Source organism: Zeus faber (genome assembly GCF_960531495.2).
Source record: "Zeus faber genome assembly, chromosome: 20".
NCBI lineage: Eukaryota > Metazoa > Chordata > Actinopteri > Zeiformes > Zeidae > Zeus > Zeus faber.
The window spans coordinates 3,332,633-3,358,134 of NC_137207.1; the positions used below are offsets into that span (position 1 = coordinate 3,332,633).

The window sequence follows — 25,502 nt, forward strand, 5'->3', positions numbered from 1 at the left end:
ATGATAATAATAATAATGATGATCATCTCGGGCGCAGGAGGAATGGCGTTCCACTGCTGGGCTGCTTACGAGCCCGTGCGCCAATCCCCTCTGCAAGACAGACAAACATTAGGAAATCTCCCTGCCTCGAGGCAGCTTGGCGGTCACGGGAAAGGGAACCATGCTGTCATCCGCAGCCGGTGCTTGACCACGCCCCTTTGTCTGCCACAGTGTGAATGGGCATCGAGGTGTGCGATGTGCGTCTGTCTCCTTATGGAACGAAACAAAACACTGTGCGTCATGGGAACACTTCCTCACTCACTCTCTTAATGATAGCTTTCCTGTCCTCCACATAATGAGGCTATTCCTGAACCCTAATTTTCAGAGGACCAAGGTGTTGAGGTACAGCCTCTTCCTCCTTAGTTCCTGCTCAGTATATTTTCCGCAACGTCAAGCGAGCACCACAAAGAGGAAGACACACTGTCCACTTTGGTGTTTTGTGTTAGAGAAAGCCCAGCCTATTCGGTCAGGATGATCTGAGCCACGCATGGCTGGACAAGCCACCCCCCACCCCGATTCTCCCCTAATTCTGGCAACACGATACAGGCTCCAACTGAGCAACCAGGATATTGCTGGTAGCTTCAAACTGGCATGGGAAGAACATGGTTTCCTGTGGCGTAACTATGGTTGTATGAATTCCGGATGACCGTCAGAGATTCCTGTCACTCAGATTCTTGGCGAGAGGATTCATAAGGGGCGACCTCCGTGATGACAAGGGCTTACAGTATATAGGCAGTTGAGATGGAGAAGATCCAATGCTCGAAGCACAGTCTCCGACAGTCAGTCGCAATTAATAGGACCGTCATTACATTCTGAACTCTAATTATCTTTCAAAAGTTACTTATTTCACAAAAATAAATCCCTAGATATTAGATATTTAAGTAATATTTTCTCAGAGTTGAAAGACTGAATATTTGTGATGAAAAATTCCCATCCGATTTGATCCTTTCTTCCGGTCACTCATCGCAGCGCTGTTCGACATTGTTTCTCCACTCCACTGCCACCCTCCCCTTTTCTCTCACTGCCCTTTTCTTCCTCTTCCCTCTGTCTCCACAGCTCTCAGCAACAGGAAGCCATTGTCTAACCCCTCTCGTCACCATTCCAGTTGCTCCTGTCTCTAGTGCTTTCCGGGGGCTGCTTTGATAAAAACCATGACAATTCACATACGGCGGGACGAGCAATGCCTCAGAATGATGAAGTGTGTGAAGATGAAGAGTAATGTTACCCTCCCACCTCACCATGGCCCGAGTGAGAACAGAACAGTATCCTCCTTTAAACCCCCAACCCCCGTTTTTTTTTTCTCAAAAATCAAGCTTTCAATTTTGGATTCCGTGAAAAGACCACATTTATAGACATGAAGAAAAAAAATTAAAATAGAAATGGCCCATTCAGCCAGACTGAAGTGTGACAGCCAAGAAAAACAACAGGTCCTGGCCAGCGAAACCTCGCTCCACGATGCAGCAACTTAATTCTATTCTAGAGTATGAAAAGAAGAATTACAAAAAAAAGAAGTTCACGGGCCAGCTGGAAAACTCACTTTGTCTGGGTCGTGCGCAACCGACGAGAGTTACTGACATACTGACATACACGGTGTCACTAGGCGAGGAAATTTAGCCCAAGGACAAAGTGCATCAGAGAGGCCGCCGCGGTTGGAGCCAAAGCATGCTGTGCCGATATGATGAGTGATTCATGGACAGCAAAAGAAAAACGAATGCTGGAAACAGGATCGAGAGGGAACATGAGAAATTAGAGGGGAAGGGCGAAGAAGGAGAAAGAGAGAGAGCGGCGAGACAGAGGTGATAATGGGAGATAGAGGATAATGGAAAACAAGTACATGGTGATAGATTAATAAAATGAAAAAGGCAGAGGGCGGCTTGGTGGCCGATTTATCAGTCCGTTTGCTGTATTAACGGCCTCGCTGACTGAGAGATGATGGTAAAACGGATCTTTAAGTGATGGATGAGGGCACATGGCTCCGTAAAGACCTGTCTGCATCAACTCATCGGACGCGTAAACACTGCGGGGGCCGTAATTGTGAAATGACGACATTTTCGTATTACAGAACCGAACCAAACTCAAAAGAAGTAAATAGACCTGATTACACATCCACTCCATTATCTTGAACTTTCCTGAAAGGGTTTTGCTGCTGAAATGTGGTCCGGTTAAGGAGGCAAGTCACACATCTATTGCAAGTCAAAGACCAGGCATAAGGTCTTTTTATGATTATGCACTACAGCTGGATGTGAACAGATGGAACAGGGATACGCAAAATGAATCAACAAATCAACAGTCTTTTTAATGGCCTCCAGGGGTGCATGTGGTGAATATGTTTCAAACATTAGCTATTGTGTTGCAAGATCAAAATTGCAAGGCTATACAAATTATTCAAATTCATCAGTTGCAGCCAGAATAGCAGTCGTGACAGTGAAGACTTTGCGGAGCGATGGACTTCATCTCTTTTTTGAGATTCAGTTCTTGACTAGTCACTCAGTAAAAAGAGGCATTCGACTTTTCTGGCTCTTTGTTCATTTGATTCAGGTGGTGTAACGCACGGTGGGCAAGAGTCAAAAGAGTCTGTAAATGCAATTGTCACAAGAATCCTTGAGTTCTGTCAAAAATGTTTTTTTTGGTCGAACGGAAAGAGTAAATCAATCACATTCACATTCATATGAATGCTTGACTTTTTTCGTATCGGGCTTTGTTTTGTTTTGGTCTCCAGAAATTATTTTCAGTTTGTGAGTCATACTGATTCACTCGCAAACACTGTACTAGAGGATAGAGCTACTGACAGTATTAATTCAGGGCAGATGGGTGATGTACCAGTAAAATTAATTTGCCTCCATCTATCTAACAACTTGACCAGGCAAATAAATGGTCTAATAGACCGATTGTTTTCACTGACAAAACAACATATTTGCAATGCAAGAAACGACTTTTAAACTTAGGATAGCCTACTTACACTGACATATTACAGGATTTACAGGCCCTTAAAACTTGTGCAATTGATGAGAAAAGTCTCCCCAGGTCGTAGATGTATTTGATTCAATGGATAAATGTGAAATAAATACAAAATTACAAATGTCAAACTCAGGCAAACTCTTAATGTTGGATATCTATCCAAACCTTATCCCAACCGTCTTCTCTAATTTGACGAAAAGCTGTCATATTTTATTCACACAAATCCCAATAAATAAAGCTCATGTAAAGAAACAAAATAAACCTCCCTCTCAGTTCAGCAGGTTTGGCTGAAATGCCAAACAAAGGTGAATCCAAAACCAAAATATAATTTGTTTCCATGCTCTTCAACTTCTGTATTAGTTTTTTTGGAGTTTAATCGGCTGTAATTTGTTCGATTTATTTTTTACAGCCGCCGCAGTGATCTCCAGGTCAAACATTTCTGGGGGCGGCTCTTTGTTTCCCTTTCTTTTTCTACCTTTTCTCCACCTCCCCCAATAAAAGCGACTCATCCCCATTCCCCCTCATAATACCTGCTACGGTTTAATATAATATTATATTAAGTATATCAGACCTGTTACACACATAGAAAAATGGGAGTCACACTTGATGTTTTTTATATGTATATTATTTTAATTAATGTTCATATATTTTTGACATAACCACCACAACACTTCAATTAATGTGCATTTGTCACAAGGTTGCATCTAGCCATGTTATTTATTTTTTTTACCCGCTTATTCCCGTTCATTCCTTTCGTGGGAGGCCATGGGTCCCTAAAGACTGGTTTATACAGTAATCGCCGCAGCCGTAGTGTCGTTTAGTGTGCACGCCATAAATGACATATAAATTACGTCACAGCGATTTTGCTTGAGGGCGCACACCTCCCAATTTTTGGAACTCCGCGCTGTGCACGTCAGGTAATTCAAGATGGACGCATTCCGAAGGAAGGCTGTGCGAAGAGGTCCGCAGGTACAATCTGTGCAATCCATCCATGCATGACCACAAAAATAATCAGATGGTGTGAATTCACCGAAGGAGATAGCTCCATCTCTGTCCGGGACTTCTTCGTAATGTTTACACCGACAATTTGCACAAAAAAAGACTATATAGTTAACAACACTGCACTGACTACAACATTTAACACTTTCTATTTTCATTTTACTGCTCTTTTCTAATTATTCAGGACCTTCCCTCAGGTCTTATTTGTAGTGTTCACAGCAGTTCTTTTAGTTTCCCCTGCTGGTTTGTGCACATCGCCCTCCTACAGGAAGATATTGCCACGGCATCTACACGGCAACCTGTCAACTACCAATGCTCCTGCTCTCTGGTAGTGCATGCGCCATGAGCTGCACGACTCACTTGCAGTGACTACAGTATAAACCAGGCTTATCCCACCTAACTGCAAACTCCAACAGAATAGTGATAAAAAGTATGGCTCATTTTGGAAATTCGGCTCCTTACGAGTGACTCAGTAAAATGATGTGTTCTATCTTCTTTTTTTGTTTGATTAAAATGATTTAAATAGGAAGAAAGCAAAGTGTTCATCAGTCCCATTCAATATAAATTATGATGAATGTCTTCACAAGTTTTTCACATAAATTTAATCCTCAGCCATTTTTTTCTGTTCGCGAGTAGAAGATTCGCTGTGGGGCTTGATGCACATGCATAACGCACAACTTATTCCTAAAATTGCCTCAGGGCTCTCGACTCTTTTCATTCAATATTCGAGACTTAGTGTGTCTCGCTGCAGTTGCAGTCGCCCAAGTGACTCCCAACTCCTGAGTCAAAAAGAATCGTTTGTTCGCGACTCAGAAACACAGGCTGAACTGAGTCTCAAATATTGAAAGAAAAGAGTCGAGAGCCCTGAGGCAATTTTCCGATTTAAAAGATTTCTTCGCTATCAACGAATGGATGAATGACACCAGGGTCACCTCAGAAAATTCACACCAAATGCCGAGTTCACACTACGTGATTCTAGGCTGATTTTCTGCTTGCTGACAGGTTATTGCGCAACAACGAGCGTGGTGTGAACTGCTCACAACGCGATCCCAGCGATCGGCGACGCCAGCGAGATATCAAGCAGGTTTAATATCTGGTCGTGTCGGGATCCAGTCGGGAGTGACACAACGAGCTATAGCCAATGAGCGCAGACACAGGGTGGCGGGGGGGAGGGGAGGGGTCGAGAAGGAGAGAGGGGGAGACCGGAGTACACAGAGCAGCAGCCAGAAAGACCATAGACCAAGACCATACCTATTTGAAATTTCTTCTCAAGTTTTTTAATATATTTGTTATTTAGACTCTGCTTTTATTCTTTTTTTTTTTTACAGTGATCAAGAATATAATAAAAGATAATTAATCCTGTCCTGCGCATGGTATTGCGTCATTTCTGATGTCAATTCTCACGTGTGTTTTCATGACAAAACGTACTTTGGAGACCCGACGCGATTCCTCCTGGTGAAAGATCTTGTAATCTGTGACCCCTGACACTGATCAGTCATGATTGAAACCACAAGAGTCCCGATCACTAGACTAAAGTTGTGTAGTCTGAACAGTACAGCCATCTGATGACTTTGAAAGTCATGTAGTGTGCCCATGGCATAAGGGAGAAATTTAGAGTCACCAAAAAACTGTGATCTGCACTTCCCTGCAGGTGGGAGGAAACTGGAGCACTCAGGGAATTGAAAATTCCGTGCAAACCGAACGCAGCTTCAGTTTTTACATGTGAACACGGCTGAAGCAGTAGGTTTCATAGGCCTTTACCATAACAAGCGGAGTTCAGAGGAGTTCAGCCACCGACGGCCGGCTTCTGGGGGCTGATGGCGGTCACTTTCACACAGGAGCCCGTAGGTGATTAATAGGTGGAACCCAGGGCCCGACATCCATTTTTCATTATCACCGATAAACACATTGTACATTCCTCAGAGACAGTCCAACAGGAGAGAGGAATTGCCATAAAACTGGGTCAGTTGAAAGAACGTTTCACTCACTAAAAACACTTAGTGAGAGTCATGAGCGTTTCCTAATGAACGCCGCTTTTCTCAAAACATTATGTGGGGGGGCATACAATTCGGATCCATCCATCACAGGTGGACACATGGTTTAGAGTGAGTTTGGAAGGTTTTGGTTTCCAAATATACAAAGTACTCAAAGTGTAACTTCAGTACCTTCAGTTTCTTTAAGTGAAAAAACTATCTATCTAACTATCTATCTATCTATCTATCTATCTATCTATCGATCTATCTATCTACAGTATCTATCTATCTATCTATCTATCCTATCTATCTATCTATCGATCTATCTATCTACAGTATCTATCTATCTATCTATCTATCTATCTATATATCTATCTATCTATCTATCTATACATACATACATACATACATACATACATACATACATACATACATACATACATACAGTATAGACATTAACAGTGTCAATAATTTGTTTAATTAATTGATTTCAATCGAGTAATTAATCAACATTTCTGTGAATAATTGGGTATGGTTCTGTCATTGGTTCTCTGGTTAATGCCACATTTAATAAAAAGCTAAAATTTCATAATGCCATTATAGTGTCAAAGTAGATAAAGATAAAGTAAATGAATTTTGTGATACTCTGTGATATGTGACTTCACAGATTGCACATTGTGGTGCTTTGGTCCATTCAGCTGTCATAATATTGAGCCTTTCTTCTCTACTGATGATTGGATGTGTCCCGCTACGTGGGTGAGTTGGCTACGTTGATTGTGTGATAGTGTTGGTTTACCGGAGCTTTGGTATGTATGAAATAAAATAAACAGCTTCCATCTCAGAATCTGGTTTCGCTTTATGCGACGGAATTTCCAAAAGACTATTCCGAGCCCTAACTGACTCTTAGCCACCTATTTGAAGTCCATTCACTTCCCTCTAGAGAGTGTATTGATAAATGGAAAAAAAAAAAAGCCAAGGACGTAAGCTGCAATGAGAAATGGTCGACATTGAAGCAAAAACAACATTTTCTGCCAAGCTATTTTCCTAATTGGGTCAATTAAGGAAGACAGCGTTGGAGAAGACATCCATCATGTTCATTGCCGGTCGTGTCTGTGCGGGAGCCGCAGGAGGGAGGCTGGGGGATCTGCTCTGTTTTAGGGTTAGGGTTTTCTTGCAGATTTGGAGCCTTCACACCGCTTGGATTTGGATCTTGGAATGGCGAACATGCCTGTGTGTGTGTGTGTGTGTGTGTGTGTGTGTGTGTGTGTGTGTGTGTGTGTGTGTGTGTGTGTGTGTGTATTTCATGGTGATGTAGGTAGGGGGCTTCACGGCCAGCCCGGCTCATTACCTCGGTTGCCGTCATACCCCAGTCAGTATGCAGCGAGATGATGAATGACCGGGTCCTCATTGGAGGGCCATGATGGCCGCGTGGCACATGGAGCTCGAGCAGAGGTTGACTTGACTTTCTGGGGATGCACAAAGTTGCCAGAATATATATCCCCGTTGACACATGCTGGGGCTCTTGCAGACCCCGGCCAGGCAATCCTGTAATTCAATACCAACCTTGGGATTTTGTATCACATATGGACGAAACCCATATGGCTTTATTTGACTGCGAGTTCAAGTTGGCAGGGCTATAGGAGGCATCCCCCTCCTAATCACTGACACCTGAAATCCAAAGTCCTGCACTGTTATTAAAGAATTTATTTAAAAGTACTTTACTTTTTTCAGTTGTACCTCCAATACCTTATTTGTGGATTTGCAGAAGTGCAAAAGAATCACTAGAACCCTGAAAAAAATGGTAAAATGCTCGGTTCACAACCATTTTTTTACAGAACTTCGACATAAAGAAGCTGTTCAATAATGATGGGAACCAACATTTTCATAAGCCTTGGTTGAAAAGTGGCAAATTTATCCTTTAAATTTGCATATGACAGTCTTCCTCCATTAACTTAATTCTGCTTTGACTGTAGTCCTTGGTTGCATGAACAGCAATGAAATGCTCTCCAATGCACTCAAAGTAGACAAAAGGACACGCATGCTGCATTCAAAATCGCATAACAGCATACTATATAATATGCTGAGTTAGTATGTGAGCATTTTTACCATAATATGCATAAACCCAGAACACGCTGAAAGGAAATGGCTACATACGATGTAGTCACACTGTAACCGCGATCCACGGTTCTTTTTACTCACGTTCTCACCTATTAAAGTACGCTGGGCAATAGAGCACTGGACATATTTAGCCTATAGTACTGATTTCCAGACAGTAGCGCACACACACACAGGCGTCCACAGAAGGCACTGATCCTTTTAGGACAAGGCCCAGATTGTGAGGAATATGGATGAACGCAGTCCAAAGGCCACCTAAATGGAGTCATGATTTTTTCTTTCACACATTACAATAAGTTTCCCCGGTATTTCCACAGACAGGATTCCATTTTCAGCTGGCGCTGGAAAACGCTAGGTGCATAGCACGAAACAACCAGATATCTCCGGGGGTGTGTGTGTGTGTGTGTGTGTGCGTGTGTGTGTGCGTGTGCGTGCGTGTGTGTGCGTGTGTGTGTGTGTGTGTGTGTGTGTGTGTGTGTGTGTGTGTGTGTGTGTGTGTGTATAAATACATTTAGATGGATGGACAGCTTGGAGTCCACATCACTAGAGGAGATTGGAAGTCCTTTTAGGGCTTGTCACACCCCTCAGACGCTATACCTCTCTCTTTCTCCCTCTCCATCTCTCTCTCTCTCTCTCTCTCTCTCCCTTCTCCCTCTCTCTCTCTCTCAAACACAAACTCTCTGCGTCTGTCTTTGTCACACATATAAGCAGACACTAACGTCTATGGCCATCAGCAGTCAGGGTGAATGGTCATTCAGCTCCAGTCAACAGTGTCAAGACGAGTGAAAGGCTGAAAAAGATGAGATGGGGAGGCGGAGGTCGAGAGGAGGAGGAGTAGGAAGAGTGGATGAAAGGGAGGATGAGGTCTCGGGGCCAAAAGCAACATGGTGGGCTCAGCTGTCCCCCTCCCATTCTGATGAGTACCCCAGGCAAATATTCTATGAATGAGAGCACAGAGAGAGAGACTCTCTCTCTCTCTCTCTCTCTCTCTCTGCCTCTCTCTCTCTCACTCTCTCTCTCTCCATCTCAGAGCAGGAGGAGAAGAGGTGTTTCATGGATGATGTCATACGAGATGAAAACATTTGAAACGGGTCTCAAAAGGGGGATGTGAGTTCTAGCCTGTGTCTGGAACAACGATTACCGTTCTAAGGCTCTTGGGTCCTAACCCTCTTCGGTCCTAACCCCCTCTTTTAATTTGGCATTGGCATATTTGGCTTCTACAGCTGAAGTACGTCCTTGAAAAGTATTGCGCCAAATTATTTTTTTTGCAACATAATTTTAGGTCACTTCACTTGAATAAACTCTTCAGAGAGGTCTTTGGCCAAGTAGTAGGAAATTTGTCTTTAAAATTCATAGGTGTTGAAATTAAAATTCAGCACCTTCCATAAATTATCATTGACCTTCACCTTCACCAGCAAAAAGACCACACCTAAGGAGTCATTCTTCCACTCGTCCACTCTTCTAATTGTACAAATCGGCTTGGAAATGACAGTGAGTCAACCCTCCACAGGAGATAATTGGGAGAGACACTATCTCTTTTGACTTTGAAGCATCAAGGGGCTTTAAACAAACTAATGCTCCTCTAAGCACTGTCCCGCTCCCAGCGGTGTCCTCGAAGACTGTTGTCGGACATGCAGTACGAGTGTCAAAGAGGCCCTGTGATCCACCCCCTGTCCCCCCAAGGAGCCATAGGAGGTAATTTAATGGCTGTCTGACCCACAGCGGCCCTGGCCTGTCACCACCTCTTGCACAGGGAGACTATTGTGCTCCAGATAGCGAGACACAGGGAGAACCCTAACAGCAACCCTGAGGAAGGTCATATTGAATCTTGAATTGAATCTTCAGAGTCTCCTCACTATGTCCCTTTCAGCTTTCTGACTCTTGATGAAGTAAAGAAAAATTCAAAGTGGGGAGGGTTGGTTGTCTGAATTAAACCTAGTGTACACCAAAGGACTCTAAGGCAAGGATGTTCGAGTATTTCCAAGCTCTTAAACTGAATCGTGAGTAGATTTCTTGTATTAAGGGTCTTTTTGGGATGATTTCTGAGATGTCACAAGAATCATAAACTCATAAACATTGTGATTACTCTGCAACCAGGATTAATTTATAATATCTCAAATCTTGGCTCCTCTAGTGAGCTAGAATCCAAAGTGATTCACACCTCTGTGAATCCTACAGTGTGCGCACTTCTAGGATGGGGGGGAGTGGGGTGCTTTAAGTGTGTGATGCGGTGATTTGAACCTGGCAAGACCTTGGTCTTAAACTTGTACATCTTGCAGCGACTGCAATTAGACAGGCGGCGTAGCTCCCGTTGGCTGGACTCTCTAAAGCGTCACCATGTGTCAAACAGCAGCAAGTGTGGGTCATGGATCCACCCACGGTCCCCTGACATATAGCAGGAGCAACTTCTAGACCTCTAATTTTGGGGGGAGTTATCACGCGTTACCCGAATAAACGCCTGCGGATTGTTTCAATTTCCCCTGCGTAATTCAACGCAAAGCGCGCAGCCGGCGTTTCCTGGAAGGGCGCACCCCCTCCGCGCGTCTTTTATGGAATATTAATTTCCAACCGTCATCGCTGACCATGGCGGCTGTTGTTTTCCAGCTTTTGCACCTATTTTTAATTTTGGAGGTCGGATATTGGGCTAAAGCCGCGGCGGAGGATCGGCGTGGCGACGCGCAGGAGAGCGCGGAGCATCGGAGCCCTGTGCGTGGGAGCGCAAGCCGCGTATCCGCGGTCTCCGCCAGCATGTTCCGACTGTACGAGCAGTACAGCAAGGAGCCGCACCGCCAGAGAGACGCAAATACCGTGAGGAGCTTTAAAGCTGTGCCAGGTGACTGATCACCTATGATATGGGCTATGATATGATTTCATGAATGGCATCATTGGATTGGAGCCATTGGATCAACGTTTAAATAAACTGATTTGTTAAACTTGATATATTTTAGGGTTACTTTCGTTTTCAACTTAAAGTCTTACACAAATTATATAAGTTATATATATACTACTAAAGTTAAGCTGCTAAAGTATATATATATATATCTAGGTTGTAAAGGTATCTTTTTAAACGTTGATCCAATGACTCGTTGGCTGCGGGAGGAATCGGAATCTTGTTGACTAAAATCTAAAATCACGATACCCCGCTGTCGACAATTTCACAATATCATGGGGATGATTATTGGTGCTTTCATAATATTTACACACAACAATGGTTAGTCATGTGGATATTAATGTAAACCCTATAGAGGTGTTGATTAGAACAGCTGGAACAGTCAATGAAGTTAAGAAAATGTCATTTATTTACTGCAATGCAACATCTACGACATTAAAGTGTATCGCGATATCGCGATAACCAAAAGTCAAGACGATGTCTAGTCTCTTATCACGATATCGGTATTATAACAGTAAAGTTATTGCCTGGCGCTATTTCATGATGTCGATATCGCCATTACATATCGCCCTAATACAGTTATTTATTCGTTTTATATGTGTTGACATTTCCAAATTAGGAAATTATATTTAACCTCTATATTTGTTATTGAATGGAGAGTTGCTCTCTCCACCACATGTTGTAAATCTCTGGCCATGCATTGTGATGTGATTGATCAGTTTGGGGGAGGGCTTAAGAAAAAAGTAAGGTCCACCTGATAGACGTGAGACCAGAGACACTGAATTGAATGATACCTTAAAGAAAGAAGAAACAGTCTTTATTTGTCACGCAACACACCACATGCTTGCACATGCTTTGATGGTGGCGGGTGAAATGGATCCTCTGCATTCGACCCATCCTGGCTTGTCCTTCCTCCGGGGGCACAGCCAGGAGCAGTGGGCAGCATACGTGGACGCGCCCGGGGACCAGGTGATAAGTGTCCATCGCTGGTCAGACGATGATGGGTGCATGTTTTTGGTGGTTTCCTCCACCTCACGTACCCCATGTGAGCACGGGGAGAACATGCAAATTCCACACAGAAAGGCTCCTATTTGGGAGATAACCCGCAGGAGCACGGTGCCAACAGTGCCCCAGGCGGGAATCGAACCCAGGACCTTCTTGCTGTGAGGCAGCAGTGCAATGCACTGCTATATATATATAAATATATATATATATATATATATATATTTTGGTTTCAATCATTTTCCCATTGTGCATATTTCAAGAGAAAGCCAAAGGCAGGTTCTTTGCTTCTATTTGGTGCTGTCTAATCATACATTTTTGACAGAGAGGCCAGTGGAGGGTAGTTCCTGAATAAATATCTTGTAAATTAATATTTCATAAAGGGATTCATTTATTATTGAATATTACATTCATTATTTCACACTCTCACACAGTTAATGTATGTACCGTATGTGTCGTCTCTCTAGGGGTCTCGGAAACTGGAGAATGGTTCCAGTTTAACCTGTCTTCCATCCAAGACTCGGAGCACATCCTGTCAGCGTCTTTCCACTTCCTGCACAAGCGGCCCCGGCACCAGCGGCCGTCTGTCAGCTGCCGGCCCCGGAACCCGTCATGCACTTTCCAGCGGCAACAACAGCCTCCCTCACTGGCACTCCTGTTCCACGGCGCCTCCCGTGGCTCCGCCCCCACGCCTCTACTGGGAAACGCAACCGTCGCGCCTTTTAAGCGAGGCTTATGGCAAGCCATGGACATCACCTCCGTGGTAGAACAGGCTCGCGCTCTGAATGAGTTTCTGATTCATGTAGAGTTTGACTCGGGGTCTCCTCCCAGCCACGAGGGTCTCTCATCGTCCAACCTGCCATACATATTGGCATACGCGGACGACCAAGCTATAGACGACCCCAACAGCGTGGCTCTTTCGCTTCAGCGGTACAGTCCATTCCCCCTGGGTGAGGACCCAGCACGTTCGCGAGACGCACCCGCCCCACCCGCCCCGCCCTTGCTCTCGGCCTCAAGGGCGCGGAGGGAGCTCCCACGGTTCCCCGCGGGCCAGATCCAAACCAACGACCTTCCTGAGGTCCACTTCAACACCTTGAAGAATCACGAGCTGTGGCAAAGCACCTATTTCCCTCCCAAGGCCAAAGCAGTGGTCAGGCATGGCCGCAAGCAGGGCCTTGAGGGTGGCGGCAGCCCGGGTAAGCCACAGGTGCTGAGCTTTGACGAAAGGACAATGAAGAAAGCCAGGAGGAGACAGTGGAACGAGCCCAGGGTGTGTGCCAGGAGGTACCTCAGGGTGGACTTTGCTGATATAGGCTGGAACGAATGGGTTGTGGCCCCAAAGGCCTTCGATGCCTACTACTGCTCCGGGACCTGTGGATTCCCAATTCCAAGAGTAAGTCTGCTCTCTCCCCCTTGAATTGCCAGTAATCCACTGTAATTCATTGTTCTTCATTTGCTTCACTTGGGCTCTGAGGTCTTATTTTTTTTAACGTCTCTTTCAATTGTCATCCCCGACTAATTGATGCAAAACACATACCAACCGCAAATCCTGCACATTGAAAAGGTCAATGCTTTTATTCCTACTTTTGGAATATAGGTCATTTATTCTTAGTAGGGATCACAAATAGACCCCTCCTTTTTTTAATTGTAAATGTGTCCTCTTTCTTTCACCACGGCGACTCCCTCAGGTGGTCCGCCCCTCGAACCACGCCACCATCCAGAGCATTGTCAGGGCGGTGGGCATAGTACCCGGGGTCCCGGAGCCCTGCTGCGTTCCAGACCAGATGAGCCCCCTCCCCGTGCTTTTCCTGGACCCGAACCGCAACATAGTGCTCAAGGTCTACCCGGCCATGTCCGTGGACACCTGCACCTGCCGGTAGACACAGGAACAATGAGGAGGACTTGTTCGGGGTGGTCCCAGTATTCCCAGGTTGAATGAAGAACAGTTGGATACCGTGTAAAGCAACTTTCAAAAGAGAAGAGTGAAAAAAGATTGCAATTTAATGATAATGATTTGAGCGAGCTGTGAAAATTAAAAAAATATATCAAGAAAAACACGACAACTGACTTTATGATGACACACAATAAGTGACCGTTAAGTCTTCTCAGCTATTCCAGATCATTCTAGAGCCTAGAACTCACTTTTCCCCCCTGAAGCTTCAGAATCCTCAATGTAGTTCTAATTAAGTGAAATGACTAAGGAGGTTAATGGATATTGATCCTGCAAGGAGGTGCATATCCTCCTTAATGAGCAACTACATAAACAATTATTGACATGTAAATATCAATGTAACTAACACAACTAAAAGGGTACTTATGTGTTGTAAATATATGGTGCTGCTTTCCTCCAAAGTGTGCCTTTGTAGTGGAATGCCTCCCTTATTTCTGCAAAAATTGCATGAGAAGTATAGGCTTTTTGAAATAAAATGTTAAAACTGATGTGTTTATGTATTGTATATAGTATGACGAATGTATATTAAAAAGGAGCATAATTTTGTACCTCTTGTTACTTCCACAATAAAAAACAAACCAAAAAAAACAATAAAAGATAGTGGATGTGCTGCCACCTGGCGTTCTCTAGAAGAAGTATTTAAATGCTAGACCGAGTTATAAGTTGAGTTATGACAGTTTGTAAATTGCCAACAGATGGTCAAATTGCCATCAGGTTATCACAGACAATAACAGAAATGTACTTTTTTTCACTTTGTTCAACTTACATTATTATCATTAAGTTGATTAAAGGATTTTTTTTTAGGCTTTCTTCACCTTTCCATGCCTATAACAATGTGTACTATACATTCATTACTTTTGGCATAAACAAAATCCTTTGCTTTACTTGTGAAACTATGTGCTGTTCCCATGCCGACAGATATTGTTTTTGTCCTTCCCCGATTAACTCCACGGAGAAGAATTCCGACACTCTCAAAAGGCCACAATACAGGCATTTTAAAAACCTCAGCATGAGTCAAAAACTGACTGACTGACTGACTGTGTGAAAGAGACAGTCCAGGATAATGAGAGTAGGGCCAACGTCCCCAAATACACTGGCTTCTGTTTGGGGGCTTACACCCCTTAAGAGTAGCTCTGGCCCCATCTGGGTATGTTGTCATTTTGTTCCCTCTCAACTGTCTCATTTAGGCTCTTGGGAGTCTTCTCGTTGATGTCATTGATAGTAGATGCGACACAATTGTTAAAAAAAAAAGCATATACTGATTATTTTTATTATCACACTTGGACCTTTCTAGACAACACCAAGCCTTGATGGAAATACCACGGTTTTGCACTAAGTACAGGTCTAAGTAACTGTTTAATTCATGGGATGTAAGGCAAATGCCATACACTCTTAATCCTTCTTGGCTTTACTTAATCAATGCTATGCAGCTTTTTTAACAGTCCACATGTGACTAGTATTGATGGTTTCTTTAAAAAAAAGTCAAATAAAACCATTTTTGTTTGACACAATGGCAAAATAGTTTATATTTACAGTTCATATTTGGTCTGTTTGTTTCTGTAAATGATTTTCAAAGGCTTTAATGGATTTTATTGGACTATTGACCGCAGATCCTATATGCTTTGTGAAATTGTAATATTGAATTGAATCATACATGTACGCTATCTTTAACATTTCCTTCCGATGCAAATGTATCCAATTGTCTTTTTAATGTTCCTGAATCTAATTGCAGATGAGGTGACATCTCTTGAATTTTTCTCTTGAGTCTTCCTTAGGCAAATGTACTGTATAGTATATGCACATAAGTTAAATTGTTACATTTTTGGAAAGCCAGTGCTTTTTGAGAGCAATTTCCAAAGCAATTATATCCCTATAGCCCTAATACCATGCCGCTGTAAATTCCAATACCCCTTAATGCCTCAGAGTAAACTAAATTGATGTTGTTTACCCTGTGAAACAACATTTTGTCGCCTAGCCATTACACAAGGACACTTTCTTAATTTAGAAATTGGAAATATTAAACACTGCAAAATCTCTGACGGATTTCAGAGTGTCATTAATTTTGTCCCTGCTGGCCCCAAGGTTTCACCCCCCACCCCCATCTCCCACCCCCTCCCAAAAAAAATAAAAAAGCTGGGAAAAGCTTCATTTTATGGAAATGTCTGTTTGTCCATAATCTCCCAGTTTCCAGGGTCCTTCCTCATTATCCCTGTCAAGTGTTTACATAGTCTTCATTAGTGGCCAACGTTTTGATGATAAAGCCCAAAAGAAGGCAATGGGAAGGCATCAATGGCACAGATAACCCTGGCTGGGCCACTATTTTGATTGACACAAGTTCTCTGTTTACTCTCTGAGCATGGGAGCAGACCTCCAGGACTGTGGTCCTACTATAGGGAATCTGCTCGGGGTGCACGCTCACATTAGCTCTGCAGAGGAATTAAAAATTCACCATGCGTTTTTCTGGAAAGTTCCTGTTCCAGGTTTGTCTCAGTCTGGTGGTGTCTACCGGCTCTTGTAGCTGCAAGCCCCTCAACGGCGACGTTGCGGTCGAGGGCTTTGAAGGCTATTACTCTGAACAGGACCTTCTCAAGGAGGACCACGCGGAGTCGAGGCTGGAGGACCTGCTGGGAACAATGAAGGAGGGCTTTCTGAGGAAACTAAACTTGTCTGCCGTTCCTCAGGACAACAGCAGGATCTACCCTCCACAGTTTATGATGGAGCTTTACAACAAATATGCCTCCAACAGCACAGCCATTCCACAATCAGATGTCATACGGAGTTTCACTGTCCAAGGTTTGTCTCCAAAAGAGATCACTACTGTACCTTGAGTTTAGAGAGGCATAACTCTTCTTCCTTTCCCAATTAATCCAGTATTTACTGAAATGATATGTCTACAGTTAGTGTAAACCCTTTCCTTAATATATAGGAGATAAGGTTGCACTCACATCTTATTAAGCTTAGTTTGCCACCTGCCTCTCCCCTGACATTCTCACAAAATCTCACCCAAATGTCTCCCCACAGATATCACCCGCTCGGTGACAAATGGCACAGAATCACGGCATAGACTGCTCTTCAACGTCAGCGTGCCTTACCACGAGAAGGTCACGGCCGCCGAACTCCGGCTCTTCTTCCTGCCGTTGCCTGCCAGGTCAAGTGTCACCTCCCACGAGAGCAGGGCCGCCATCAAAGTTTACGAGGTGGATTACAGCGGATACGCAACCGTGTCCAGACTGCTGGCTGGGAAGGAGGTGAAAGGGACGCACGGCTGGTGGGAGAGGTTTGACGTGACCCGGGCCGTTCAGGCGTGGATTACATTGGGCCGCGGAGAAAGCGAGTTTGAGGTGGCGGTGGACAATAGAGAATGCTTGCCGTTGGAAGGGGGACCGAGGGAAGATGCTGGTTGCATGGACGTGAGTGTCTCCCTCGGAGACAACGCATCGGCGGCTTTGATAGTCTTCTCGGACGATCTGGAAAGCGGGAGGAGGGAGGCCAAGATGGAGCTAAGGGAGATGATCCTCCACGAGGAGGAAACCATGCTCTATTCAGGAGCCGACCAACGCGGCGACGATCGCCCAACGAACGAGATCCCAGAAGCCATGCACCCGCGGAGGAGGAAGCGGAGAGCTGAGCGCGAGTACTGCCGGAAGACCTCGATGAAGGTGAACTTTAAGGACATTGGCTGGGACAGCTGGATCGTGGCGCCTCCAGAATACGATGCCTTCGAGTGCCGCGGCCTTTGCTACAACCCGCTAACGGACGACATGACTCCATCCAAGCATGCCCTCATCCAGACCCTGATCAACATCAGGAACCCCAAGAAGGCCAACATGGCGTGCTGCGTCCCCATCAAACTGGACCCCATCACGGTCATGTATCGGGAGAACGGACGCCTCACGATCAGACACCTATATGAGGAAATGAAGGTGGCCGAGTGTGGTTGCAGGTAGTGAGAAGGCTGTGTTGGCTGTGGTGGGACTGACGGGTGGTTTCTAACACGCTGCGACTGCCACCAGGTCATTTTTTATCTTTTATGTATTTTTTTTTAACTTATGTATAATATCTGGCCCCTGAGTCCTGCCACGGTGCTATTCAGAAAAATAAGACAAAAGTGTCAATCTAATGTACTTCAGCCAACGAGATGTTTTCCCTGTCCCTGTTTTCATACTATATTAGTTATGGTTAGGGATAGGGTTAGAGTTTGGGTTAGGGTTAGCGTTAGCGTTAGGCTTAGGATTTGGGTGAGGGTCACATTCATTCGGGCAAAATTTCAGTCCTTAGTTCCTTGATCACTATGTACTTATGTATCGAGAGCATAGAGAGACAGGTCACAGCTCACAGTGAGACTACCAAAAATAAATTCAAAAAGTAACTTTATTTTATGAACATTTTGAATTCTTGGTTTCATATTTTGGGTTCTAAGTGCAGGGCCATGTGTGTGTGTATGCATATTTTTGAAATTTGAAAATCGAGCCTTGAAAAATCAGTTAGAGAACTTTTATAGAATATTAATTATAATATGCCAAAGGCCTTAAATAATGTGTCCTGTACTCACTATGAAAAGTAATAATTAATAATTTAGTATTTTCTTTTGAGAAAAAAAACCCTTTTCTAAAGGTGTCAGTGAAATCAACTCTTAAAATATTTTGATATTCTGCATTTGTGAATCCATGAAAATAAGGATGACATTTACCAGTGACGGAATTGTTTGTCATTATGTAAATATGTACATTTATATATTATGAATGACATTTTGGAGTAGCCTGGCAGACAGACAGCTCTGATCGAGTCAAATTCATTATTTCTTATCTTATTTTCTTATATCTTATTTCTTATATCTTATTTTATTTCTTATTAGAATGCATTGAAGCCTTTCTTTTTTCAAGAAATTGCCATTCACATCATTTGAGCAATCCTGCATTACTCAAATAATCATAAATCTTTAGTTATTTCATAATCATAGTTATAGTAATGTAAGTTATGCAGTAAAATCATATTTACAGTTTTTCTTGCTAATTTTCTACCATTTTCACATAATAAAAAGTCAATTTGATACCTACACCATGTATATATAGATATATTTATATATGTGTGTGTATATATATATATATATATATATATATATATGTATGTAATGATACTTACGAGTTAATGAGTTAATACCTTCTAACTTCAATTTGTACTCCTTGTCCTCAAATATAACTATTTGCATTATGTTTGACTTTAACTTCCCAGTGATTCAGTATTTATGTGGCATGCATTTAAAAAAAATGCAGGCCTTAGACTAGGTATTGGTATTAGATATTAGGCTAGTTTTGTCTTCTTCTTTTGATTAAATTTGTTGGTGAGATAAGTATCTGTTTTTAAAGAAAACAGCAGCATTTTAATACTTGATTTAAATTTCAAGACATCTTTCCTTATTTTAAAAATACTTTTTCTTGCAGACTGTTGTATACGAGTATATGAGTATGTATATGAGTATCTTTTTTTTCCCACATTTGTTTTCTTACTATAATAAATATATTAAATGAATATCCTCACTACTATACTCCTTGGCATATAACTAAATTTAATTAAATTTGTGAATATTAAAAAAAATATATTGACATGGATTTTTCATGTCCAAACGTGTAACAGCAAAAAACAATTCTCCCCAAAAATGTCCCTGGTTCCTGATATTTCATCCTGGTGTTGAAGATGAACAAATTAATTTACTCGTCTTAATCAGTGTTAATGTCTTTACATGCGGGTATATAAACAGCATTGTAAACAGTCCAGTCACAGGCTTCACCGCGTCCTTATCACCAAACAAAATGAGAGGATGAGCGGACACAGACACTTGCACTTCCTTCCTGGAAATGTAAAAATAGCTCTCATCTATACATAGCATCCCAAAATGATGTTGAAGTCATCGCTAATCTTGTCATTAATAATACGTTTTGCTAATTACTGCGGTGAACTATTCCTATTCTATTCCAAACTGTTGACAATCAAAAGTGTCTAATTCGCCATCAAGCATGACAGAGTGAGTCGTCTAAAAGTGGCACTCAAGGGCCCCGATTGGCTCCTAAAAACTCTGCAGAGGGGATTACATTATGTAAGGCGCAGGGGCTAAGGAAAGTTAAGAAACAAGATTAGTTTAAAATCTACCAGTAGATCATTCTCAGTTGTATAAATGCTTCAATTCTGTTGTCAAGTTTAAGCCCAAGTTCTTGGGTATAATGCTTGAATGGAACTTAGAACCTGATTTCTGAAGCTGATTTCTGAATATCAGTAGTGGTGTTTGATATCCAATGAGCAATGAATTAATAAAAAATAAAAAAAAACTATCTTTAAACATTGACTTCTAATAGTCTTCATAGACTTATTTGAATTAATATAGAGACCACAATAACAATTTTGAGTAACAACAGTGTTTATTGAAATGTTCAGGCAATACTGTAGCTAAATCCAATGCAAATGATTAGGGTTTTTGTTTTTTTTTATTTTGAGAAGAAAAAAACAATAAAGCATCAATCTAAGAAGGTATAAATAAAAATAACAGAAAGTGGGGCAAACTTCAAATGGCTTCTGTTAAATCACGTTGTTTATTTTGTTGTTGTTTTTTCGTGTCAATTTTACAGAATGCCTCTTCCTGCCATTGCTGATCCAACCCCTGTTTAAAGGTAGGTCCCACGAGAGAACAGCGTAATCATGTCATTAGAGGAGCGACCCAGACATGACCCACTAAAACCTGGCTGGCTTCTCTGACTGGCCACCGTGCAGAGAGGAGGGGAGGGAGGGAGAGATGAGAAGGGAACAAAGGAAAGGATAGAGGTACAGGTTTTTTCAGGTGGACATGAACATGTAAAAGTCAAAGGTTCCTCGCTTCAGAACGATATGGCACAAAGGTGATTTGGGTGAAGCATCATGAGTGTAATTCCAGTGCACGTTTGCTTTCATTGTTTTTGAATTCAATGCAATAAGATGGTGTGTAGTCCCTTAAAAAAAGTCCATTCCCTGTCTCCAACTTAGATGTAAAGGAAATTATTGCACAAGTCATCAAACATTGCCAAGAACCTACTTGTGCATTATATTATGATAAATCTGAAAAACAATTGCCCAGTTCTGTGCATTTTTACCCATTGCTATTGTCTGTTGGGCTGATGCACCACAGATAATGCGATTAAGGGTTTATTGGGGGACAAAAGCCTCTTATCTCGACGTTGAAAACCTGAAAAAAAAACCTGTGACAGCGAAAACATTCCCTCTACAATAAAAGCCGCCGTCCCTTTCCACAGACAAAGACACTAAAACAACCGAATGAAGCAGAAGAAATAATAAGAAATAGTTCTCGCTATAAATCACAGTAACGGAAATGGCAGCCGCTAAACCCACACCAGCACTTTTGGTGGTGATTCTCTATTTTACTCTTTCTGTAAGCTCACCGTTCCAGCCTGCCTTAGTACTAGACATGGCTAAGATCCTGCTGGACAACTACTGCCTCCCTGAGAACTTGGTGGGGATGCAGGAGGCCATTCAACAGGCCATCAACAGTGGAGAAATCCTTCAGATTTCAGACAGGAAGACCCTAGCAGCTGTACTGACAGTTGGCGTCCAGGGGGCTCTGAACGACCCGAGGTTGGCCATATCGTATGAGCCAAATTTTGTCCCTGTGATACCACCGGTGCTGCCGTCTCTGCCCGCGGAGCAGCTCATTCGACTGGTGAGAAACTCAGTGAAGCTGGACGTCCTGGAAAACAACATTGGCTACCTGCGGATTGACAGGATTATCGGGGAGGAGACGGCAGCAAAGCTTGGCTCGCTGCTAAGGGACAACATCTGGGATAAGGTGGCTCGCATGTCCTCCCTGATATTTGACCTGAGATACAGCACGGCCGGAGACCTTTCTGGAGTTCCCTTCATAATTTCCTATTTCTCTGAGCGGGAGCCGCTCATTCACATTGACACCGTGTATGACAGACCCTCGAACACAACTAAGGAGCTATGGACCATGTCCTCCATCACAGGAGAAAGGTACGGGAAGAAGAAAGACTTGATCATTTTGACGAGTAAACGTACTATGGGAGCCGCCGAAGCAGTAGCTTACACACTTAAAAACCTGAAGAGGGCTATTATAGTTGGAGAAAGGTCTGCAGGGGGGTCGGTGAAAGTCCGGAAGATCAAGATCGGAGACTCTGGGTTCTTCATAACAGTCCCTGTGGCTAGGTCTGTCAGCCCAATTACAGGCCAGAGCTGGGAAGTGACTGGGGTTGCACCATCTGTCAACATCATAGCAAAGGAAGCCATTGGAAATGCCAAATCTCTATTGGCTGTAAGGAATGCCATTCCCAAGGCCGTGCAGAGTATCTCTAATGTCATTGGGAGATGCTACGCATTTACCGATCGCGTCCCAGCTCTGCTTTCCCATCTGCAGTCGGTAGACTTTTTCTCAGTCATATCTGAGGAAGACCTGGTGGAAAAACTCAACCAACAAATCCAGTCTGTTTCTGAGGATCCCAGATTGATCATCAGATTAACTAAGGACCAATCTGTCCTTCTAGAAGAGGAATCAGAGCCTGGAAAGGTCGTTGATGATCCAACATACTTGGGAACGCTGGTTGATACACTGTTCAAAGTGCAAATCCTCCGGGGAAATACCGGCTATCTCCGCTTCGATACTTTTGTTGATTCCTCTGTGGTGTCTAAACTTGGGGAACACATTGTGAAAAAGGTGTGGGAGCCACTCGAAGACACTGAAAACTTGATAATTGACCTGCGCTATAATACTGGTGGGTCCTCAGCTTCAATGTCCTTAATATTGTCCTATCTCCAGGATGCTACACAGAGACTCCACCTTTTCACAATATATGATCGTGTCCAAAATACAACAATCGAATATGACTCTCTGTCAGAACGACCAGGACTAAACTATGGATCCAAGCGTGGGGTGTATGTGTTGACCAGCTACTACACAGCAAGCGTAGGTGAAGAGTTTGCTTACTTAATGCAGTCTCTACATCGTGGCACAGTCATTGGGGAAATAACATCTGGTACCCTAACACACTCGAAAACATTCCAAGTAGAGGGAACTGGTATGGCTATTACTGTGCCCTTCATAAACTTCATAGACAATAATGGGGAATGTTGGTTGGGAGGTGGTGTGGTTCCTGATGCTATTGTACTGGCAGAGGACGCTGTGGACCATGCTCATGAGACCATAGAGTTCCACAGCGGGCTCATGTCACTGATTGAACAAACGGGAGAACTCCTAGAAATGCATTATGCCATCCGTGAGGTCGCCATGAAGTTGAGCAAGGTGCTTTTGGCCAAATGGGCGGAGGGATCGTACCGCTCGGTAGTGGATTTTGAGTCGCTAGCATCTCAGTTAACAACAGACCTGCAGGAGACGTCAGGCGATCATCGACTCCACATCCTGTACTGCGATATTGAGCCTGAGTCTCTGCACGAGGTTCCCAAGATCCCGACAGCAGAGGAGGTAGGATACATAATAGACGCTCTCTTTAAAATAGAGGTAATGCCAGGCAATGTTGGCTACTTGAGGTTTGACATGATGGCAGATGTGGAGGTCGTGAAAGCCATCGGAACGCAGCTCATAAAATTAGTGTGGAACAAGATAGTTGATACGGATACGCTTATAATTGACATGAGGTTTAACACAGGGGGTTACTCCACTGCCATTCCCCTCTTATGTACCTATTTCTTCGACACTGAACCTTTGCGGCACCTCTACACCATCTTTGACCGCTCCACCACCACAATGACAGAGGTCATGACCTTACCTCAGGTCACAGGTCAAAGGTACGGCTCTCATAAGGACATCTACATCCTCACAAGTCATATGACGGGGTCTGCCGCCGAGGCGTTCACTCGCACGATGAAGGACTTGAACCGGGCCACCGTGATAGGGGAGCCAACAATCGGCGGATCCCTCTCAAGCGGAACGTACCAGATCGACGACAGCATTCTGTACGCTTCCATTCCCAACCAGGTGGTTTTGAGTGCAGTCTCCGGTAAGGTGTGGACTGTGTCGGGGGTGGAGCCCCATGTGTTCGCCCAAGCAAGAGATGCTCTAAATGTTGCAAAGAGAATCATAGCAGCAAGACTTCCCAAACAAGAGCAAGGGAAATAGTCGGTTGATGTAATCCATTTTTCACTAAAGCTCATGTTGTTAGATACCTGTCACACCATTTTTATGTATAATGTTTTCAATTGGCTTGTTCCAATAACTTTTCCCTGAATAACAGACAGGCATTGAACATATTTCAACAGTTTTTAATCATCATAGCCGGGTGTCATTTTAAAACATTTAGAGGACACAGTTTCAGACAGATATGGTTCTAGAGTAAATCATCTGTTAAAATATTTGGATGACTATTTAGATCTTTTAAGATTAGAATTTTTCTTTGATTCTTTGTTATTTAGGTAAATCTGACTAATTTACCATTGTGCTACTCCCTAATTTGATCTCAAAGATTTCTCCCAAAGTCAATGTATGTTATCTGGTAACCCTAACCCTGATGTACTGTAATTGTGAGCATATTCTGTCTATTTGGCTTTGTTTGTACTGTTTTTCAATTACAATTTAATCGTAATATTGTCTGACACAATTTTTAACATTCCACTTTATCGTCATCATTCGTCTTTTGATTATTAATTTTTTGTACTATCCATGTGAAGTATCTAAAGCTAATAACTCAAATGCTTTGCTGTTTCTCACTGTTTGCTGTTTCTACACGCTCCATTGTAGGGATGTCTTTCTTCACTGAATGGTTACTTATTCAAATCATCTGTAGAGGGAGCAAGTTCCCCACAAATCTAGAATTAGCCTGTGAGTTTATTTCTGCTGGTCAGTAACTGCACTGTTTTCGATCAAATAAAGTCTGAAAGGGACGTTAAACATTGACATCTATGTATTTTTTTTTTTACTTTGCAGAAATAAAACAATGATTGCTTGTGTGCTAGTGCTAATGCTTGCGCAAGTGATAGCAAACAAGTGTGACAATTTCCTACACAAATGGAGAGTAGTCAACACATTAATGCCATTGCGTGGGGTCAATCCTGAGGTTCAACTGGAAAACTACAGTGAGAGACAGACAACAGTGTGGCGCTGTTTAGTTTTCAGCTTGGAAATAAATAAAGCTGACTTAGACTTAGCATACCGTGAGGACTGATCTGGAAAGCATGCAGTTGCAAAATGGTCTCTGGGGTTTGCACATAAGGGTTGAACTTCTACCTAGTCTTGGAGTTTCTACCTATCCTTGTCAGAAATGGAAGGCCTACAACATTAGTTAAAGTACGAGACAAGTTTCTACAAATATTTAACATCTTATAAAGTTGTTAATAATACAAATGTGTGAATGACTAAATGGTCTTTGCAACTCCTAAATAAATACTCATAACCCAATACGAAAGGACTTTGAAACTGCAAAGGTAGTCAATATTTTTTTAAATTAGTAATTAGTAATGTAATAATCTCTGATTAGTTCCTGTGCCAACATTACCCTATGTGGCACAGGTGTGTTAAAATACAGGTTCAAAATCCCTTCTGTGTATTAAAAACCAGTATCTTGGGCAA

At 42.9% G+C, this 25,502-nt stretch overlaps 3 protein-coding genes across 4 annotated transcripts; all 3 read left to right on the forward strand.

The window, feature by feature from the left end:
- The first annotated feature begins 9,978 nt into the window (after positions 1-9,978).
- On the forward strand, positions 9,979-15,911 carry gdf10b (growth differentiation factor 10b). 2 transcript variants are annotated; one of them, XM_080021653.1, is made up of 3 exons: positions 9,979-10,084; positions 12,444-13,369; positions 13,665-15,911. In XM_080021653.1, exons 1-3 carry the CDS (start codon positions 10,051-10,053, stop codon positions 13,854-13,856), a joined length of 1,152 nt encoding a protein of 383 aa, XP_079877779.1. In that variant the 5' UTR covers positions 9,979-10,050; the 3' UTR covers positions 13,857-15,911. The 2 variants fall into 2 exon arrangements, with proteins under 2 accessions (XP_079877779.1, XP_079877778.1); XM_080021652.1 differs by lacking the exon at positions 9,979-10,084 and adding an exon at positions 10,491-10,917.
- Positions 15,912-16,377: 466 nt separating this feature from the next.
- On the forward strand, positions 16,378-17,874 carry gdf2 (growth differentiation factor 2; the record flags this gene model as incomplete). The annotated part of the gene is made up of 2 exons (XM_080021031.1): positions 16,378-16,720; positions 16,949-17,874. The coding sequence occupies 2 exons, from the start codon at positions 16,378-16,380 to the stop codon at positions 17,872-17,874; spliced, it is 1,269 nt and encodes a 422-aa protein (XP_079877157.1).
- A 3,407-nt stretch (positions 17,875-21,281) lies between these two features.
- On the forward strand, positions 21,282-24,056 carry irbpl (interphotoreceptor retinoid-binding protein like; the record flags this gene model as incomplete). Its single annotated transcript, XM_080021903.1, has 1 exon — positions 21,282-24,056. The coding sequence occupies one exon, from the start codon at positions 21,282-21,284 to the stop codon at positions 24,054-24,056; it is 2,775 nt and encodes a 924-aa protein (XP_079878029.1).
- Positions 24,057-25,502: the final 1,446 nt, after the last annotated feature.

Excerpts from the sequence above, each read along its gene's own strand:
- gdf10b (XM_080021652.1), top strand. The coding sequence starts at position 10,668 with ATGGCGGCTGTTGTTTTCCAGCTTTTGCACCTATTTTTAATTTTGGAG. Across the intron at positions 10,918-12,443 it reads GAGCTTTAAAGCTGTGCCAG|GGGTCTCGGAAACTGGAGAA; the intron begins GTGACTGATCAC and ends TCGTCTCTCTAG. Across the intron at positions 13,370-13,664 it reads GTGGATTCCCAATTCCAAGA|GTGGTCCGCCCCTCGAACCA; the intron begins GTAAGTCTGCTC and ends CGACTCCCTCAG.